This window comes from Kogia breviceps, chromosome 4, assembly GCF_026419965.1.
Source record: "Kogia breviceps isolate mKogBre1 chromosome 4, mKogBre1 haplotype 1, whole genome shotgun sequence".
Classification (NCBI taxonomy): domain Eukaryota; kingdom Metazoa; phylum Chordata; class Mammalia; order Artiodactyla; family Physeteridae; genus Kogia; species Kogia breviceps.
This window is the reverse complement of record NC_081313.1, coordinates 174,902,853-174,924,467: the sequence shown is the minus strand read 5'-3', so window position 1 is coordinate 174,924,467 and position 21,615 is coordinate 174,902,853. Positions and strand designations below refer to the sequence as shown.

At 51.5% G+C, this 21,615-nt stretch overlaps 1 protein-coding gene across 9 annotated transcripts in view; it reads left to right on the top strand.

The window, feature by feature from the left end:
* The window catches only part of LDLR (low density lipoprotein receptor), a 37,698-nt gene extending 21,690 nt beyond the window's left edge, over positions 1-16,008 (top strand). Inside the window, exons 7-19 of one of the 9 annotated variants that reach the window (XR_010840442.1) lie at positions 287-406; positions 864-989; positions 2,801-2,972; positions 3,062-3,289; positions 6,704-6,822; positions 7,121-7,260; positions 8,676-8,817; positions 8,928-9,080; positions 9,928-10,047; positions 12,372-12,449; positions 13,519-13,634; positions 14,314-14,899; positions 15,421-16,008. Coding sequence is in view for 7 of the 9 variants with exons in the window: in XM_059062119.2 (XP_058918102.1) it covers positions 287-406; positions 864-989; positions 2,801-2,972; positions 3,062-3,289; positions 6,704-6,822; positions 7,121-7,260; positions 8,676-8,817; positions 8,928-9,116; positions 9,928-10,047; positions 12,372-12,449; positions 13,519-13,676; positions 14,314-14,349 (1,628 nt within the window). In the remaining 2 variants the exon portion in view is untranslated. Of the gene's footprint in view, positions 1-286; positions 407-863; positions 990-2,800; positions 2,973-3,061; positions 3,290-6,703; positions 6,823-7,120; positions 7,261-8,675; positions 8,818-8,927; positions 9,117-9,927; positions 10,048-12,371; positions 12,450-13,518; positions 13,677-14,313 lie in introns of all 9 variants that reach the window. The other 8 variants (XR_010840441.1, XM_067032756.1, XM_059062120.2 and 5 more) reach the window with 8 other exon arrangements.
* The last annotated feature ends 5,607 nt before the right edge of the window (positions 16,009-21,615 follow it).

Genomic DNA, 21,615 nt, shown 5'->3' with positions numbered 1-21,615 from the left:
TCCTACCTTCTGTCCCTATGAATTTGACTCCAATAGGGGCCTCGAGGTGGAATAGTGCAGTATTTGTCCTTCTATACCTGGCTTACTTCACTCACTATAACATCCTCGTGGTTCATCCGTGGCATCCCACGTGACAGTGGCTGAGTCCCCTAAGGAGTCGTGGTACTTTTGCAGCTGCACAGTCATTGTGGTGATTATAATGATGATGGCGAAATAGCACAGGGTGGCAGGAGAGGGGTGGCTGGAGGCCAGAGTGTGACCGGTCCCCATCCCCCACCTGGCACAGGGACCAACGAGTGTCTGGATAACAAGGGCGGCTGCTCCCACATCTGCAACGACCTCAAGATTGGCTACGAGTGCCTTTGTCCTGAGGGCTTCCAGCTGGTGGACAAGCACAGATGTGAAGGTGATTCCCGAGCCCTGGCCCTTTCCCTGGACACGGGGAAAGTCAAGCCCTCAGCCTCAGTTTTCCCGTCCATTAAGTGGGCGTGGGCACTGTCCTCTCTGCACAGGGCTGGTAGGAGGCCAGGTGCATGGGCCAACTGTCGCCGGCTTGGCTCTCAGGGAGCACTTGCTTCCGGCCTTTGGGGATTAATAATTAAGAAAGAAATCTCAGCTGACGCAGCTTGGCCCTGCTGGCAGTGTCCTGAGGTGAATGGTGAGGTCGGGGTCACTGTTAGAGGTGACACTTGGCTGTTTCCAAGATTTTGTTGGTCAGAGTCCCCGGCCCTGGAGGTCTTCCCCAGAGGGGGTGAGCTGTCCCCCATTTGCCACTGGGATGCCCGGCCTTTGCTCAGAGCCCATGGCTCCATGTGCGCCCCGTGGGGAAGATGCCCCAAATCTCTCTGTGTCCCATCCCGCAGATATCGACGAGTGTCAGGACCCCGACGCCTGCAGCCAGCTCTGCGTGAACCTCGAGGGCAGCTACAAGTGCCAGTGTGAGGAGGGCTTCCAGCTGGAGCCCCTCACCAAGGCCTGCAAGGCCGTGGGTGAGCGCAGAGAGGCGGCGGGAGGGGGAGCGAACATGGTGGGCGATTTTATCATCTGAACTTTGCACCGACTGCAATGACCTGGGGGTAGACCATCTGCTCCTGAGACCTCTGGTAGGTGAACACCACAGCCTAGTTAGGAGTCGGGCTAGGGAGCTGCCCACACCTGTCCGGCTTCTCTGAAGATGCAGATCAATCCGTGGGGGATGGTTTGTAGCCCTCAGTCCCATGAGGGGCTTCAGGGCACAAGAAATGGAAAGCCATGGCCTGAACAGCCTGCACCCCCTCCAGCTAAAGGAACTTATATCGAAAAAAGTAAATCCATTGAAGAGACCACAATAGAATTGCTCATAATGAAACAAAGTAGTACAAATCACCGAGTTTCTCCTACCTGACGTTTAGGTTAGAACTGCAACCATGCACTAATTCTTAGAATCACCTAAATCAAGGGATCCCATGGTTTTGGAGGCGTAGCTGTCCTGGTGAAGTTGACAGGTCACCCAAACACCCTTTGTCTTCTGTCATGTTCTGCTCTTGCAGTGTGATTCCAAACGAGGGTCAGTTTTGCAGAAATATTTTAGAGCTGTTTCCCCTAGGCCCTCTCAGTCGTCATCCTTTTGACGGCTCCCTGGCTTCCCTCTGTCACATCCCCGCGTGCGAAGCTCTCCAGGATTTGAGGTTTCATTTTCATCCCGTTCTGTAGGGTCAGGTCCCTACAGATGCCATCCCAGCTGGAATGGTGTCGTGGGAAGGGATATTCTGAGTGGGGTCAGTTGTAGGAGGCTTGCTGTGTTGGTGGATATTGATGTCATGGTTACAGCACAGCCCCCAGAGTCAAAGTGACCCAGGTTCGAATCCCAGCTCTGCCACCCACTAGCTGTGTGACCTTGGGCAAGTCACTTCTCCTCTCTGAGCCTTAATCCCCTTATCTGTACAGGGAGTTGACAACAGCCCCTGTCTCTTAGGAGTGTGAGGGTCATGGAGAGGAAAAGGTAGGAAAAGCACTAAGCAGAATTCCCCGACATTAGGAACCACTCTGCTTACATTTGCTGTTATCGTTTCTTCATGTTTATGTTCTTCAATGTAAAATGCTGGGGCCCAGGTGTTTTCAGATGTAGGTTTTACTATTATTCAACAATGGTGAGGCCCACAGACCAGGAGATGACTGCCCACTGAAAAGACAGTTCGTTGCTCACAGATTCCCAAGAGGAGGGGGCATCGCACACCATGTGGGGGGGGCCACCCGGGGAAGCAGCGGGAGTGGTCCGAAGGCAGAAGGAGTGAGGAGGAAACCGGGGGTGTGGGAGAGCCTTTACTGTGGTTTCTGTGGGAAGGAACAGGCGAGTTTGAATAATTTCAGTGGTCTCTGGGGAACAGATGCTGGCCCTCGTTGTCTGGCACCTGTCCCTGGGGTGACTAGGGAAGGTGGATAGTGGGCAAGAGTGCTGGCATGTCCTTCCCGATCCACATCAGAATCTTTTTTTTTTTTTTGCGGTACGCGGGCCTCTCAGTGTTGTGGCCTCTCCCGTTGCGGAGCACAGGCTCCGGACGCGCAGGCTCAGCGGCCATGGCTCACGGGCCCAGCCGCTCCGCGGCACATGGGATCCTCCCGGACCGGGGCACGAACCCGTGTCCCCTGCATCGGCAGGCGGACTCGCAACCACTGCGCCACCAGGGAAGCCCCAGAATCATTTTGTTAATACCCCAGGCAGGCATCCTGGTGTCTCCCCTGCTTCAGTCAGACCCTGCAGGGTGACAGTGGAGGCCAGGGTCCCTTTCACTCTCCTGAACTCCCCTTCCTGGTTCCCCAGGCACCATCGCCTACCTCTTCTTCACCAACCGCCACGAAGTGAGGAAGATGACTCTGGACAGCAGCGAGTACACCAGCGTCATCCCCAACCTGAAAAACGTGGTCGCCCTGGACACGGAGGTGGCCAGCAACAGAATCTACTGGTCCGACCTGTCCCAGAGGAAGATCTACAGGTGAGCCCGGGCCCCCCCCCCCCGTGCAGCCCCAGTCCCTGAGTGGACTGAGGGCCCCTGGAGCTGACACTGTCCTCCTCTCCCCTCAGCGCCCAGATCAACAGAGCCCCCAGCTTCTCTTCCTACGACACTGTCATCGGCGAGGATCTCCAGGCCCCCGACGGGCTCGCAGTGGATTGGATCCACAGCAACATATACTGGACTGACTCCGTCCTGGGCACCGTCTCAGTGGCCGACACCAAGGGTGTGAAGAGGAAGACGCTCTTCCAGGAGGAAGGCTCCAAGCCACGGGCCATTGTGGTGGATCCCGTCCACGGGTGGGTATTTCCAGGGCTGGGGACACGAAGAACATGGGTGGAGTTCATGAACCGATTAGGGCTCCAGGTGGGGGGAGGTTTGTGCTGAGGTAGACCAGACTGAGTTGGGTGCAGGCTGTCCTGAACCCTGGGACGCTCTCGATGTCAGAAAAGAACAGGGCTCAGAATGTGGGCCTCCCCACCCATCCTATGGGGGCCCTGAGGGTCGATGCCCCACCATGTCTGCTGTGTCACCTGAGGTGGAATCAGACCCTGCAAAGCCCTGCTCTATGGAGTAGAATCCAAAATCAGAGATTAAATACTGATTTAAATTGATACTAGAGGGACTTCCAGGCAGTCCAGTGGTTGGGATTCTGTGCTTCCAGTGCAGGGGCCGTGGGTTCAATCCCTGGTAGGGGAACTAAGATCCCAGTGCCGGGAGGTGCGGCAAAAAAAAGAAAAAAAAAAATTTATATTGGAAATGAACACTTGTTAGAAGTTAGACATTTAAATTCCGATGTAGTATTATACGGCAGAGTATCCTACACAATCCTACACAGGATTGCAGAGATGCTTAAAAACGCTCTGGGACAGTGTTAGCCGACGGACGGTTTTCAGGAGGGAGTGAAGATCACCGCCCGCGGATCACCCCTCCTCGGGGTCCGCAGGCCCCGTGGCTGACTCAGCAGCTCCCGTGTCCCCTGGCGGAAAGCCTCTGTCCTCTGTCACACGTACCGTGCACCTGCAGCACACACCAGCTGCCCCGGTACACGTGTGTGGCGTTTCACACCCCCAGGATGGGCAGGATGTTCTGGCTGCAGTAACTGGAGAAAAGGGAGCATTGGGCCTCAGGGGGGGAAATGTTGGCAAAGGCGCACTTGGCTGTCCTTGCGTGGTGTCCGTGGCTCAGAACGGACAGACCCCCCCTTGAGGTGAAGGTGGGCGTGTCGGGTCCTCATCAATCGAGACGAATGCTCTCATTTGGTGGAGGGTCACCCGGTCCATCCTACTGCCAGCAGAGAGAGACACCCTCCCCAACACACTCCACTTATTATTATTTATTTTTAAATATTTATTTATCTATTTGGCTGCACCAGGTCTTCGTTGCAGCACGTGGACTTCTTAGTTGCAGCATGCACGTGGGATCTAGTTCCCCGACCAGGGATTGAACCCGGGCCCCCTGCTTTGGGAGCGGGGAGTCTTACCCATTGGACCACCAGGGAAGTCCCACATGCTCCACTTAGATGCGTGTTGTGTGCTCTGCCATTGATTGATTGATTGCCTCGCTGCATGGCTTGTGGGGTCGTAGTTCCTCCAACCCGGGGTCAAACCCGTGCCTGGAAGCTCAGAGTCTTAACCACTGGACCGCCAGGGAGTCCCCAGGTGCTCTGCTTTTGTGTTTCTTCCCCCCACCCCCAATAGCATGGAATTCTCTCCCCAACCTGGCTCTTTCATTTGGCCTACGGGTTTCCTCCCCTGCCAACCCAATGGGCCATGATTTATTTAAACTGCTATCCAGCCCTTGGAAGTTTAGGTTTTTACCCCCTGCCTCATACAAAGTATCCATGAAGACCTCTGAATGCCTTTGAAGGTGAGTCGCTGCAGTTTATCTGCAGGATAACATTCTAGAATTTGGATTACAAATAGGTCTGAGGGCACATACATGGACATCGCCTCAAATTGTCCTTCCAAGCAAACATTGTGATACTGACCCTCCCGCCAGAGGTGCACCCTAGGACCCGTTTCTCCACACTCTCACCACAGCGTTTCCCATCTTTGTAATCATGATGGGGAGGGTGTATTCCAGGGTAGGTTTTTTTTTTGTTTTTTTTTTTTTGCGGTACGCGGGCCTCTCACTGTTGCGGCCTCTCCCACTGCGGAGCACAGGCTCCGGACGCGCAGGCTCTGCGGCCACGGCCCACGGGCCCAGCCGCTCCGCGGCATATGGGATCCTCCCGGACCGGGGCACGAACCCGCGTCCCCTGCATCGGCAGGCGGACTCTCAACCACTGCGCCACCAGGGAAGCCCGCAGGGTAGTTTTAATTTGTATTAGGTCACTTGCAAGTTAGCCTGAGCATCTCTTCAGATGTTTAAAAGCCCTTGGAGGGACTTCCCTGGCGGTCCAGTGGTTAAGACTCCGAGCTGCCACTGCAGTGGGCACAGGTTCGATCCCTGGTCGGGGATCCTGCGTGCTGCAGGATATGGCAAAAATAAACAAATAAATAAAATAAGATAAATTACGATTTAAAAAAGAGAGAAAGAAAAGAAAAGCCCTTGGAGATCCACTTGTAAGTATGGATCCCAAAGAATTGAAAGTAGGGACAGAAACAGATGTTTGTACACCCGTGTTCTTAGCAGCATGATTCACGGTAGCCAAGTGTCCATCTGCAGAGGATTAGATAAACAGAATGTGGTATATGCATACGGTGGAACTTTAGTCAGCCTTAAAAAGGAACTCTGGGGCTTCCCTGGTGGCGCAGTGGTTGAGAGTCCGCCTGCCGATGCAGGGGACGCGGGTTCGTGCCCCGGTCCGGGAGGATCCCACATGCCGCGCAGCGGCTGGGCCCGTGAGCCATGGCCGCTGAGCCTGCGCGTCCGGAGCCTGTGCTCCGCAACGGGAGAGGCTACAGCGGTGAGAGGCCCGCGTACCGCAAATAAAAACAGGAAATCTGACACCTGCTACAACATGGATGAACCTTAAGGACATTACGCTTTAGTGAAATAAGCCAGTCACAAAAGGATAAATACTGTATGATTCCACTTCTACGAAGTCCCTAGAAGAGTCAGGTCCATGGAGACAGAAAGTAGGAGAGTGGGTGTCAGGGGCTGGGGGAGGGCGATGGGGAGTCAGTGTTTAATGTGGACGGAGTTTCAGTTTGGGGAGAAAAGAGAGTTCTAGCGATGGATGGTGGTGATGGCTACACAGCAGTGTGAATGTACTTAATGCCATTGAATTGTATACTTAAAAATGGTTAAATGCTACATAGCTAAATTTTATGTTATGTATGTTTTACCACAATTTAAAAAAATCTCTCTTTGTGTGTGTATGTGTATATATACATGTATGTATATGTAGGGGTGTGTGTGTGTGTGTATATATATATGTATTTAAAAAGCCAAAAAATTACTGTCCCCCCAAAATTTATAAAAGCCCTTAGAAAGCAGTATTCAGGGTGCAGATTCCAGGGCCCCAGTCCCAACATTGGAATGAAAGCCTCACTTTGTTCTCAAAGGTCGCCCAAATCCTGCCAGGTCTCACCAGGTGTGGGCCTTGAGGGCAGCAAGGTCAGGGAAGCAGAAAGAACCCATCCAGGGTCTCCCCAGAACCGACTGGGAGTCCTGGCCTGGCTGCCTCAGGGGCGAGCAGCTCTTCCGGGTGGGCAGAGCCTGCCTCCCTGATGTCCTCCTGTCTATCCTTCCCGCTGTCCCACCAGCTTCATGTACTGGACGGACTGGGGAACCCCCGCCAAGATCAAGAAGGGGGGCCTGAATGGCGTGGACATTTACTCGCTGGTGACGGTGGACATCCAGTGGCCCAATGGCATCACCCTGGGTATGTTGAGGGCACAGTGGTCCTGGGGGGTCAGGCACAGTCCGGAAGAGAGGAAATGGCCACGGGCCTCGCTGAGATTTTATAACCTGAAACTCAGCTCCCAATCCCCCACATACCTGCATGCGGTTCAGGTTCACACACGGGGGTGGGGATGGGGGCGGGGTCTGAACTGCTTTCCTGGGCGCGTCTCTGCTGGGTCCTTGGGGGTCTCCCTCCTGTGGGGGGCAGCGTGCCCAAGCCCCGCCCCCCGCATCACGTGTGACCACTCCTTGTCCCGCCCCCCCATCTTGGATTCTAGATCTTTCCAGCGGCCGCCTATACTGGGTCGACTCCAAGCTGCACTCCATCTCCAGCATCGATGTCACCGGGGGCAACCGGAAGACCGTGCTGGAGGACAAGAAGAAGCTGGCGCACCCCTTCTCCTTGGCCATCTTTGAGGTAGGGGCCGGGGGCGAGCAGTCGCTGCTTCCGTGCTTGCGGGAATTCACGGTCAAGTGCTGCTGACTGAGCATCACTTACATACAAGGCGCGAGCGCTCCTGCTAACAGGTCCAGGTCCACACACATCTTGTAGTCATTCAAGCCCAGACTAGCTCAGAAAACTGCCGCTGACCGTGAAGAGGTCTCAGACCAGGAATTAGGGATTTCCCTGGCAGTCCAGTGGTTAGGACTTAGCGCCTCCACTGTAGGGGACCCGGCTTCCATCCTTGATGGGGAACTAAGATCCCCGCAAGCCGTTAGTCAAGGCCAAAACAAAAGGATGCTGCTTAACACCCTACAAGAGAAGGGGGGGCCCACCAGGAAGGCTTATGTGGCCCTGAATAGCATCCCAGTGGGGAAACTCTGCTCTAAAGAATGTTGCTGTACCGTTGACCCGTGAACAACGTGGGGTTTGGGGCACTGACCCTTCACACAGTCGGAAATCTGAGTATGATTTAGAGTCGGTCCTCCGTATCCAGGGTTTGTTGGTATCTGTAGTTCCACATCCGTGGGTTCAACCAGCTGGGACGCGTGTATTTACTACTGAAAAAAATCCACGCAGTTCAAATGCATGTTGTTCAAGGGTCAACTGTATTCGTAAACCCGTGTTCAAGCAGCACGATCCACAAAAGCCAAGAGTTGGAAGCAACCCAAGTGTCGGCCAGCGGATGGCTGGATAAACGCGATGTGGTCCATCCATCCGATGACATATTATTGTTCGGCCTTAAAAAGGAAGGAGATTCTGACACCTGCTATAACATGGATGAACCTTCGGGACAATTATGCTCAGTGAAATAAGCCGGGCACAAAAGGACAAATACTGTATGATTCCACTCATTTGAGTCCCTAAAGGAGTCAGGTTCATAGAGACAGAAAGTAGAATGGTGGGTGCCAGGGGCTGGGGGAGGGGTTTGGGGAGTGAGTGTTTCATGGGGACAGAGTCTTAATTTGGGAAGATGGAAAAGTTTTACAGATGGATGGTGGTGACACAACAATGTGAATATACTTAATGCCACAGAACTGGACACTTAAAAATGGTTAAGAGGGTAAATTTTACATAATGTGTATTTTACACAATTATTATTATTTTTTGTTTTTTTGCCACGCTTTTCAGCATGTGAGATCTTAGTTCCCTGATCAGGGATCGAACCCACGGCCCCTGCACTGGAAGCGTGCAGTCTTAAACACTGGACTGCCAGGGAAGTCCCCACAATTAAAAATTTTTTAAAGAAAAAGAAAAAAAGAAATGATGCTACCACCCAGCACTGCTTGTTCCCCAGAGAACCCCAATAACTTCAAGGGGTATGGAGACAGTGGTCTGTGTCCCAGCCCCATGGTTGATGGGATCTGTCATCTTCCTTAATGCCCATGTAGGATAAAGTATTTTGGACGGATATTGTCAATGAAGCCATTTTCAGTGCCAACCGCCTCACGGGCTCGGACATTAATTTGATGGCAGAAAACCTGCTGTCTCCAGAGGACATCGTCCTTTTCCACAACCTCACGCAGCCGAGAGGTAACGATGGGATGGCGATCCCCACCTCCTCGTCCCTGCTGGCATTCTGGAATTTTCTAGAAATTTTCTGACCTCGTTCTCACCCTGCCTCCCTGCCGTTTCCGCCGCAGGGGTGAACTGGTGTGAGAGGACTGCCCTCCGCAACGGTGGCTGCCAGTACCTGTGTCTGCCAGCCCCGCAGATCAACCCCCGTTCGCCCAGGTTCACCTGTGCCTGCCCCGACGGCACGCTGCTGGCCAAGGACATGAGAAGCTGCGTTGCAGGTGGGGGCACCAGTCGGCCTTCTGCCACCCTTGCAGGTCAGCCCAGCAGCCGGACCTTCCTGACCCTCACTTCACTCATCCATCAAATGGGAGAGCGAGGCCCCAGGAGGCCCTTGTAAGGCCTTTCTCAAATGCTGGGCGCATCAGCACTGTGCCTGGCAGGGAGATGGACTCAGTCCACCTGTAAGGTCTAGTTCTCTCTTTCCCAGACCTCTTAGGTGGGGGAGGGACTGATTTTATTTTTACAATTTATTTATTTATTATAAATTTATTTATTTTGTTTATTTTTGGTCGCGTTGGGTCTCCGTTGTTGCACGCAGGCTTTCTCTAGTCGCGGTACGCGGGCTTCTCATTGTGGTGGCTTCTCTTGTTGCGGAGCGAGGGCTTCGGCAGTTGTGGCTCACGGGCTCTAGGGCGCAGGCTCAGCAGTTGTGGCACACAGGCCCAGTTGCTCTGTGGCATGTGGGATCTTCCCGGACCAGGGCTCTAACCCATGTCCCCTGCACTGGCAGGTGGACTCTTTAACGACTGCCTGCACCACCAGGGAAGCCCGGGACTGATTTTCGATGCAGACACTGAGGGAGAAGGTGGCCCCCTTTGGATTCTCCTCATCCTCAGAGAAAGTCTCTATTTGGGGCCAGTGTGTCTGTAACACTTACGAATCTTCCTTTTGAAAAACAACGTGTAATATAATAACTAGATATTAGTGGGTTTGTATTTTCACTGCGTTTATCTTCAGTTATATCTTTGTGGCCCATGGCACTTGCTTCCTACCTGTTGTCATCAGCAGCGCAGCTATCAGGGGGCCTCAGGCTGCAGGGCACTCAGGAACTGTTTATTCTTTCAGAGACTGAACCTGCAGTGACCACCTGGAGGCCCTCCACGGTCAACTCGACAACCGTGCGGCCGAAGCACACAGCCAGTCCTGAGCTCACCACGGCAGAGTCAGTGACGATGTCCCAACAAGGTAAAGGCTGCGGTCACCCTGGCCCCGGTTCACTGATATGAGCATGTTGGTGAAGAGACAGAGTGGATTTAGTCTTGGCTCCTTTTCTCACTGTCTCTGGCATGGCCTGTGCATCTCTGAAGCCTCAGTTTCCCTACCTATAAAATGGAGCTAATAACAGTGCCCACCCACCTTCCTGGAATAGTGGGGATCACATGGGCTTTTTCAGGTGTCTGCCCAACAGGGCCAGGACTAGCATGACGCAGGTCAGGCACTCCCTGGGGCAGCATCTAAAGGGGGCACCAGGGACTTCCCTGGTGGTCCAGTGGGTAAGACTCTGAGCTCCCAATGCAGGGGGCCTGGGTTTGATCCCTGGTCAGGGAACTAGATCCCGCATCCCACAGCTAAGAGTTCGCATGCCGCAACTAAAGACCCCCGCAGGCCACAACTAAAGAAAGACCCACCCCGCATGCCACAACTAAAGATTTTGCATGCTGCAGCTAAAAGATCCTGCATGTGGCAACGAAGATCCCGTGTGCCGCAACTAAGACCCGGCACGGCCAAATAAATAAATATTTTTGAAAACTAACTAAATAAAGGGGGCACAAAAAAACCCAAGATTCAAATAATATTTTAATGCAGTATTTTTTTAAAAAAATAGAATCCTCAAACTATGGCGTGTGAAGTCAGCCACCTGTTTTAGTAAAGTTTGCTCGGAGCCAGGGTCTCAGTGAGGCAGGATCTTGCAAAGTGTATAGTCAGATCCTGTTTTCCTAAAAATTTTGCTATTTTGGTCACCATGAGGTATTGGCATTAATTTTTCTTTTCTTTTTTCTTGGCCGCACCGCGTGACTTGCGGAATCTTAGTTCCTCGACCAGGGATTGAACCTGAGCCCTCAGCAGTGAGAGCAGGGAATCCTGACCATTGGGCTGCCAGGGAATTCCCGTTGGCATTAATTTCGATTTTTAAAAACAATGCAAGGACTTCCCTGGCGGTCGGAGATCTAAGATTTCCGCATGCTGCACGGTGTGGCCAAAACAGGAGAAAAACAAAAAAACGATGCATTATAATATTACTGGTTTACTGAGTTTTGGGGGGACCCCTTTAAATTCAGTGCCTGGGACGAGTCCCTCTCTCTCCTCATCTTAGCCCGCCCTCAAGGTCATGACCTACCTCCCCAGCTGGAGGTGAGAGCTGGGCTCTCAGTGAATTGGAGCCCACCATTTGCTGCTTTGTCCAGCAGAGGGCGTCCGACCCTGTTTTTGAGCAGCCCGGAAACAGAGCTCAGACTTTTCTGGCCAGGAAAAAAAAAAAAAGGCACATCAGCAAGTTTCAGACTTTTTTTTTTTTTTTTCTTCCCTCAGAGTAGCCGAATCCTTTGTTCCACCATAAAGGAGATAAAACAGGAACTATATGGTTGAGGGAGGCCCAGAACCCTTCTCACTTGAAGGACCACTGCTTAAAAAAACCATTTCACAGATGGGCCCGTCCAGGGCTTCTCGAATTTGGCAAAGGAGCCCTTTTTGGGGAAAAATTTTTCAAGGACACCGATGCTGCTGCCCTAAATTATTTTTGTGACAAGGTTTCTTAAATATGCGCAAGTGTAAAACTGCATGTAAACTCTGTCCACAACATGTGCGACAGCAGATTGAATTAAAACCCAGAGGGATTTGAACACAACCGGAGACGGTCATCACTGTTCACCGGCGTATGTGTGGCTTGGATGTGGCTTGTGCCGTCTTCCCAGCTGACTGGCCTGTTCGTAGGCCTTTAAACTTTCACTTGCACGGCCCCTCACGCTGTCCGGCCCAGGTGCACGGGCGCAGTTATATAATGAGGTTCTCCCCGCTCCAATATTTCTTATTAGGCGGGGACAGCTGGCACAGGACTATGGGGCTTTGGTGCGATGCAGCCCAGGCACTGGGATTGCTGAGCATTACGGGGACGGAAGTTGGCCCCTGTCCCATCCAGAATAGGCTCCTTGTCATCAAATGCAGAAGCAGGTTGAAAAATTCCACCAGTGACCTCGCCAGCCACTGGGAATGTATCTGTAGGCATTGGTCTCAGAGACCAGCAGCCCCTTCCCCAGTGCCTTGTAATGTGAGCCTAAAGGACCCTCTTAAATTTGCCCCAAATCCCATAACCCCGATTGCTAACAAGTGAGGCCCTGGAAGAAGCCAGCCCGGCTCCTCTCACACCTGGGAGATGCTCCAGGTTCCTCTGAATGTTGGAGGACACGGACATGTCGGGCATTTTCCTTGGCCCGTGGTCATCAAACACCTGCTGTGTTTTCCCGCCCCTCGCTGGGGATCTGGGCCTCACTTTCTCCCTTTCTCCCTCGCAGTCCGGGGTGATGCTGCCAGCCGAGCGGACGCGGAGAGGCCCCAGGGCGTGGGCGCTCTGCACATCGTCCTCCCAGTCGGTAAGCCTGTGGCCGGTCCTCCCCCGGTTCCCGGTTTCCTGCAAAATGACCTCCGTGCCCAGGAAGCCAGTCTGGTCCACCTTTCCTCCAGGAATGGGGTGGCCCTGCTGCGCGTCCTGTTCATCACTGGGCCCCCCTTCCTAGCTTCATTTACTTAACAAATATAGTTGAGCGCCTACTGTATACCAAGATTGCTTCTGGGCACTGGGGACCCAGCCCTGAAAGAAACAAACATTCCCCCCCACCTCGGAGCTGACGGTGAGCAGAGGGGGCAGTCGATGTGTCACACGGGGGAAGTGGGGCTGGGCCAGGGTCCCCGGTGTGAGTAGGGGTGGCCTCAGCAACACCCAAGGGATGGGAGGGCAACCGGCAGCGGCGCCTCCTGGTGAGCGGTTCTCTTGCAGGGGGCAGTTTGGAGGTTTCTGCTTTCCCGCCCTCACCCATCAGTCACGGCTTGGTCAGCGTCACACCCATTCTTCCTTTTCGAAAAAAATCCTTTCAGGGTGTCCCTTCACAGAGATGAGAGATCTAAGTGCCCAACAGCTGTCCGCTGTGGGTTGGCGGCTGGGCCCCTTACCTTCCTTGGGGCTGCCGGGGGCCCGGCAGAGCCTGAGCCTCTCCCACCCTCTGGGCCAGAATATTTTTCAGACCTGGGCCGGGGGAGCCCTTGGCTGTTCCCTGGATCTGGGGAAGGGGGTAGGGAGGGGACAGGAAGCGCCACCCCAAGGCCCACCATCAAGGATGCAAAGAGGGGTCCAGCCCCACCCAAGTTCAAACGGAACCAGAGTGCACTGCGGCCCCGTATGTAGAGAACAGTCCTATTTCTGAAAAAGCAGCGGCTCACGTGTTGACTAATCACGCAGAAAACCGGGAAGAAAACTGACGGTCGTTGGGTGCTCAGAGGGTGAGGCAGTCACAGTGGTCTTCAGGCTAGAGGTCTGTTAATGCTCGTAGATAATTTTTTTTTTTTTTTACAACGGGCAAGTACTGCTTTAAATGCAGAATAAAAACATTTACAAGTTGAAAGGGCCTGAGGGCTGAAGGCAGCATCTCTCCCCTCTCCCTGCAGCGCTGCTCATCCTCCTGTGCTTCGGGACCTTCCTCCTCTGGAAGAACTGGCAGCTTAAGAGCGTCCACAGCATCAACTTTGACAACCCTGTGTACCAGAAGGCCGCGGAGGACGAGGTGCGCATATGCCGCGGCCAGCATGGCTACACCTGCCCCTCGGTGAGCCGCGCCTCCTCAGGGCCAGGCCCTCCCGGGAGAGCAGACGTTCTCGCGGCGCGGGGACGGGGCCAGGGGATATAAGCAAAAGGATCGTAGGTCCGAGCGTGAAAGCCAGAAGGGCGACGGGGAGTGGTTTGTGGGTCTGGGTGTGTGTGTGTGTGTGTGTGTGTGTGTGTGTGCGCAACTTTAGGGGGCCAGGAAGGCTTCCCTGAGCAGGGAGTGTACGGTGTGCAGAAGGCACCGCCTGTGCAAAGGCCCTGTGGCAGAACCCCGCCTGGTGTGTTTGAGGAGCAAGGAGGCCACCAGTGTGACCGGAATGGAGAGAGTGGGGGAGGGTGGGAGGGGACAGGGCAGATGGAGCAGCACCCTTGGAATGAGGTGGGGGCCACGGAGCCACACCATCAGACTCGGGTGGTCATGGCGCTCCCTGTTGCTGTGAGGGAACAGGCTGGGGGCCAAGTTGCGGAGCTCCGAGACCCGGGGGGAGGCCACTGTGTGGGTCCAGCGGGCGATGCGGGGTGGGGGGCGCTGGTCGGCTGGAGGGGCCAGGAGGGAGTGAGGCGTAGGTAGGTGGCCTCTGGCCATGTTTACTGGATGTTGGACTGATGGTTTCCGGTGTTTACCATTTTGTTGACAGAGACAGATGGTCAGCCTAGAGGATGACGTGGCGTGAGCTGCCGCCTCGAGTCCCGTCCCTTCCCGGAACCTGCCGCCGGTCACTCGCTGGCAGGAAGAACCCTTTCTCCCCGGACCCTTGACCTGCCCCAAACCCTTCCTGAGACCTCGGCGCCAAAAGCAGTGCTGGTGGCTGCAGCCCCGGCGCCCGTCTGCCTTGTCTGCCAAAGCTTTGTTTTATAAATCTATTTCTTTGGGAGGCAGAACAGGCTTCCGACAGCGCCCACGGATCGGGTTTGGGTTGCATTTTTTTCTTTCTCTCTTTACGCTTAAAGGAAAAGAGGAGGAAGGCGGACGAGCTGGGGGATGTTTCTGAGCTTCTCTCCTCGTTGACGTGCTCTTCCCCCGAGGGAATGGATGGAGGGACACAGACCGGGAAAGCTAGTGGCTTTGGACGCACCAGAGCAGTTGCTACCAACAGGGTCCCCGGTAGCTGCTGCTTCACCTGCCCTCTAGCTCGAGCCGCACACTCAGGAATGAACGTGTTTACCTCTGCCTGCCGAGCCTGATGGGATGGCCCGAGTTGGCCTTTGCTCTGCCACCCACAGGTCAGGATCAAACTAGGGTTTTCCAAGCTGGGTTTGCCCTCCCCTTATGCTGGGGAAGGGCCCCTGGTGATGGCTGGATCCAGCCTTCTGGGGGTGGCACCCGCTGAGCCCTTATTCATTCACCAAAATCCTGGCCATCCCCAGGGAAAACCTGAGCCACCCGTCACCCTTAATATGTATTAAGTGCCTGAGAACCCATTGCCTTGTGCGTGAAGTTAGGTGGCTCCGACCTCTAACTGTGTTCCTCTGTCTGGGTGTGGGTGTCTGGACCCCAGCCCTGCCCCTTGCACTTTTTCAGTTTAGTTCTACACTGTGTAAAGTCGACAGTCTATTATTTTGCACTGCTTTCCGTTCTGGTTCTGTTCTGGCTGGAGAGAGTCCAGGTCGGTGATGGTGCGGACCTGGCCCCTCTCCCAGCACGTAGGGAGACGTGCATGAGGAGGAAAGGGTCGGCTTGATCATGACTTCAAAGCCAAGATCAAGATCCAGACTATCTGGCTAGTGTTTCCACTTCTGTGCAGATGCCCCGGAGCCGTTCATTTCCCCAATGAGCTGGTCATGGTTGGCGCGGGTCCATCTGAAACGTGCATGGCAGGTCTGGCTCGGGCATTTTGCGGGACTTATTAAACAAGAATGCTTTCTGAAAGCCGGGGCGGCGGGGCGGGCGGCCCACAGAGACTCTCTGAGGGGACTGTCTGCCGTACAACCACAGAACACGGAGGCCTTGCAGGAGGCTGTGAATGCCTTTTCTCTTTCTGAAGCATGTAAATAGATCCCCGGGCAGACAATGGGAGCTTTTTGTTATGTTTGCACTTTGTATATTTGTTGAAACATTTATCACTTATATGTATATAAAAAAAGATCTATTTATTTTTGCAAACCCTGGTTGCCGCACTGGGGGAAACTGTCTCTGAGACGCCTCGTCTTTCTGTACAAAAAGATTATTCGCACGTGCTGTGCGCAACGCTCTTCAGGAAAATCAGGTCTGTGTTGTATATATGGGTTGCTTTTCCGGGATGGGTATCGCTTTTTAAACCACTGTATAGAATGTTTTTATGGCCTGAATGTCTTACTGTGATCGATTAAATTTCTTAAAGTATTTGGCTAAACCAGAAGTGCTTTCTTCCTCTGTTCTCTGGCTCCCTCCATCTGTTGAGGGACTAGACTCCCCGGGAAAAGGATCTGGAAAGGGAACATCATGACTTCAAAGCCAAGATCAAGATCCAGACTATCTGGCTAGTGTTTCCACTTCTGTGCAGATGCCCCAGAGCCATTCATTTCCCCAATGAGCTGGTCATGGTTGGCGGGGGTCCATCTGAAACGTGCATGGCAGGTCTGGCCATGCATGTTAGCAAAACCCCTGAGTTGGGGTTTTGCTAAATTTCCTGCTTGTTCATTCATTCAATGAACAATGGGCACCTGTTGCGTGCCAGGTCCTGTTCTAGGCGTGTGGGACACTGCAGTGAATAAGAGTCCGTGCCCTTGGGACTTCCCTGGAGGGTCCAGTGGTTAAGACTCCACGCTTCCAATGCCAGGGGCGGGAGTTCGATCCCTGGTCAGGGAGAGCTAAGATCCCATGTGCCGTGTGGCACGGCCAAGGAAAAAAAAAGTTATATATATAAAAGAGTCTGGGCCCTCAAGGAGATGACATTTTAGAAGAGGAAACAAATAGAAAAAATTATATTTTACAAGATTATTCTGGAAGAATATTAAAAAGGATAGGGGAGACGGCTTAAAGATGGCGGAAGAGTAAGACGCGGAGATCACCTTCCTCCTCACAGAGACATCAGAAATAAATCTACACGTGGAACTTCTCCTATAGAACACCCACCGAACGCTGGCAGAAAACCTCAGACCTCCCAAAAGGCAAGAAACTCCCCCACGTACCTGGGTAGGGCAAAAGAAAAAAGAATAAACAGAGACAAAGAATAGGGAAGGGACATACACCAGTGGGAGGGAGCCGGGAAGGAGGAAAGACCCCACACGCTAGAAGCCGCTTCGCGGGCGGAGACTGCGGGTGGCGGAGGGGGAAGCTCCGGAGCCGCGGAGGACAGCTCGGCCACAGGGTGCGGAGGGCAAAGCGGAGAGATTCCCACAGAGGATCGGTGCCGATCGGCACTCACCAGCCCGAGAGGCTTGTCTGCTCACCCGCCGCGGCGGGCGGGGCTGGGAGCTGAGGTTCGGGCGGATCGCAGGGAAAGGTCTGGAGTTGGCGGCGTGAAAACAGCCTGAAGGGGTTAGTGCGCCACGGCTGGCCGGGAGGGAGTTCGGAGGAAGTCTGGAGCTGCCGAAGAGGCAAGTGACCTTTTCTTCCCTCTGATTCCTGGGCGCGAGGAGAGGGGATTAAGCGTGCCGCTTAAAGGAGCCCCAGAAACGGGCGCGGAGCTGCCGAAGAGATAAGAGACTTTTTCTTGCCTCTTTGCTTCCTCGGGCGCGAGGAGGGGATTAAGAGCACCGCGTAAAGGAGCTCCAGAAACGGGCGCGAGCCGCGGCTGTCGGCACAGACAGTAGAGACGGGTGTGGGACGCTAAGGTTGCTGCTGCCGCCACCAAGAGGCCTGTGTGTGAACACAGGTCACTCTCCACACCGGCCCTCCCGGGAGCCCGTGCAGTCCGCCACTGCCGGGGTCCCGGGATCCAGGGACAGCTTCCCCGGGAGAACGCGCGGTGCGCCTCGGGCCGGTGCAGCGTCACGCCGGCCTCTGCGGCCGCGGACTCGCCCCGCCCCCGTGCCACTCCCTCCCCCCAGCCTGAGTGAGCCGGAGCCCCCCAATCAGCTGCTCCTTTAACCCCGTCCTGTCTGAGCAAAGGGCAGAGGCCCTCAGACGACCTACACGCAGAGGCGGGACCAAGTCCAAAGCTGAACCCCAGGAGCTGTGCGAACAGAGAGGGTGGGGGGTCTCTCCCAGCAGCCCCAGAAGCAGCGGATTAAAGCTCCACAATCAACTTGAAGTGCCCTGCAGCTGTGGAAAACCTGAATAGACAACTAATCATCCCAAGTTGAGGAGGTGGACTCTGGGAGCAAGATATACTATTATTTTCCCCTTTTTTTCTTTTTGTGAGTGTGTATGTGTGTGCTGCTGTGTGAGATTTTGTCTGTATAGCTTTGCTTTCACCATTTGTCCTAGGGTTAGACCGACCCGTTTTTCTGTTTTTATTTTTTAATAATATAAATTTTTTTTTAATAATTATTTTTTATTTTAATAACTATACTTTATTCTACTTTGTCTTCTCCCTTTCTTCCTTCCTTTCTTCCCTCCTTCCCTCCCTTCTTCCTTCCTTCCCCCCTTCTTTCCTCCCTTCCTTCCTCCCTTCCTCTCTTCCTTCCTCCCTTTCCTCCTCTCCACCTTCCTTCCTTCCTTTCTTGCTTTCGTCCTTCCTTCATTTCTTCCTTCCTTTCTTCCTTCCTTCCCTCCCTCCCTCCTTCCTTCCTTCCTCCCTTTTCTTTCCTTTCTATTTTTTCTCCCTTTTATTTTGAGCCGTGTGGATTAAAGGCTCTTGGCGCCCCAGCCAGGCACCAGGCCTGTGTCTCTGAGGTGGGAGAACCAACCTCAAGACACTAGTCCACAAGAGGCCTCCCAGCTCCACGTAATATCAGACGGCGAAAATCTCCCAGAGATCTCCATCTCAACACCAAGACCCAGCTTCACTCAAGGACCAGCAACGAACAGTGCTGGACACCCTATTCCCAACAAAGAGCAAGACAGGTCTACAGCCCCATCCATTAGCAGAGAGGCTGCCTAAAATCATAATAATGCTACCAACATCCCCAAACACTCCACCAGACGTGGACCTGCCCACCAGAAAGACAAGATCCAGCCTCATCCACCAGAACAGAGGCACTAGACCCCCAACCAGGGAACCTACTCAACCCACTGAACCAACCTTAGCCACTGGGGACAGCCACCAAAAACAACGGGAACTACGAACCTGCAGCGTGCAAAAAGGAGACCCCAAACACAGTAAGATAAGCAAAATGAGAAGACAGAAAAACACACAACAGATGAAGGAGCAAGATGAAAAGACACCAGACCTAACAAATGAAGAGGAAATAGGCAGTCTACCTGAAAAAGAATTCAGAATAATGATAGTAAAGATGATTCAAAATCTTGGAAATAGAATAGACAAATTGCAAGAAACAGTTAACAAGGACCTAGAAGAAATAAAGAGGAAGCAAGTAACGATGAGCAACACAATAAATGAAATGAAAAATACTCTAGATGGGATCAGTAGCAGAATAACTGAGGCAGAAGGATGGATAAGTGACCTGGAAGATAAAATAGTGGAAATAACTAATGCAGAGCAGAAGAAAGAAAAAAGAATGAAAAGAACTGAGGACAGTCTCAGAGACCTCTGGGACAACATTAAACGCACCAACATTCGAATTATAGGGGTCCCAGAAGAAGAAGAGAAAAAGAAAGGGACTGAGAAAATATTTGAAGAGATTATAGTTGAAAACTTCCCTAATAAAGGAAAGGAAATAGTCAATCAAGTCCAGGAAGCACAGAGAGTCCCATACAGGATAAACCCAAAGAGAAACACGCCAAGACACATAATAATCAAACTGTCAAAAATTAAATACAAAGAAAACATATTAAAAGCAGCAAGGGAAAAACAACAAATAACACACAAGGGAATCCCCATAAGGTTAACATCTGATCTTTCAGCAGAAACTCTACAAGCTAGAAGGGAGTGGCAGGACATATTTAAAGTGATGAAGGAAAAAAACCTACAACCAAGATTACTCTACCCAGCAAGGATCTCATTCAGATTTGATGGAGAAATTAAAACCTTTCAGACAAGCAAAAGCTGAGAGAGTTCAGCACCACCAAACCAGCTCTACAACAAGTCCTAAAGGAACTTCTCTAGGCAAGAAACACAAGAGAAGGAAAAGACCTACAAGAACAACCCGAAACAATTAAGTAAATGGTAATAGGAACATACATATCGATAATTACCTTAAATGTAAATGGATTAAATGCTCCCACCAAAAGACACAGACTGGCTGAATGGATACAAAAACAAGACCCATATATATGCTGTCTACAAGAGACCCACTTCAAACCTAGGGACACATACAGACTGAAAGTAAGGGGATGGAAAAAGATATTCCATGCAAATGGAAATCAGAAGAAAGCTGGAGTAGCAATTCTCATATCAGACAAAATAGACTTTAAAATAAAGTCTATTACAAGAGACAAAGAAGGACACTACATAATGATCAAGGGATCGATCCATGAAGAAAATATAACAATTGTAAATATTTATGCACCCAACATAGGAGCACCTCAATACATAAGGCAAATACTAACAGCCTTAAAAGGGGAAATCGACAGTAACACAATTATAGTAGGGGACTTTAACACCCCACTTTCACCAATGGACAGATCATCCAAAATGAAAATAAATAAGGAAACACAAGCTTTAAATGATACATTACACAAGATGGACTTAATTGATATTTATAGGACATTCCATCCAAAAACAACAGAATACACATTTTTCTAAAGTGCTCATGGAACATTCTCCAGGATCGATCATATATTGGGTCACAAATCTAGCCTTGGCAAATTTAAGAAAATTGAAATCGTTTCAAGTATCTTTTCCGACCACAATGCTATGAGACTAGATATCAATTACAGGAAAAGATCTGTAAAAAATACAAACACATGGAGGCTAAACAATACACTACTTAATAACGAAGTGATCACTGAAGAAATCAAAGAGGAAATCAAAAAATACTTAGAAACAAATGACAATGGAGACACGACGACCCAAAACCTATGGGATACAGCAAAAGCAGTTCTAAGAGGGAAGTTTATAGCAATACAATCATACCTTAAGAAACAGGAAACATCTAGAATAAACAACCTAACTTTACACTTAAAGCAATTAGAGAAAGAAGAACAAAAACACCCCAAATTTAGGAGAAGGAAAGAAATCATAAAGATCAGATCAGAAATAAATGAAAAAGAAGTGAAGGAAACAATAGCAAAGATCAATAAAAGTAAAAGCGGGTTCTTTGAGAAGATAAATAAAATTGATAAACCATTAGCCAGACTCATCAAGAATAAAAGGGAGAAGACTCAAATCAATAGAATTAGAAATGAAAAAGGAGATGTAACAACTGACACTGCAGAAATACAAAAGATTATTAGAGATTACTACAAGCAACTGTATGGCAATAAAATGCACAACCTGGAAGAAATGGACAAATTCTTAGAAATGCACAACCTGCTGAGACTGAACCAGGAAGCAATAGAAAATATGAACAGACCAATCACAAGCACTGAAACTGAAACTGATTAAAAATCTTCCAACAAACAAAAGCCCAGGACCAGATGGCTTCACAGGCGAATTCTATCAAACATTTAGAGAAGAGCTAACACCTATCCTTCTCAAACTCTTGCAAAAGATAGCAGAGGGAGGAACACTCCCAAACTCATTCTATGAGGCCACCATCACCCTGATACCAAAACCAGACAAAGACATCACAAAGAAAGAAAACTACAGGCCAATATCACTGATGAACATAGACGCAAAAATCCTCAACAAAATATTAGCAAACTGAATCCAACAGCACATTAAAAGGATCATACACCATGATCAAGTGGGGTTTATTCCAGGAATGCAAGGATTCTTCAATATACGCAAATCAATCAATGTGATACACCATATCAACAAACTGAAAGAGAAAAACCATATGATCATCTCAAT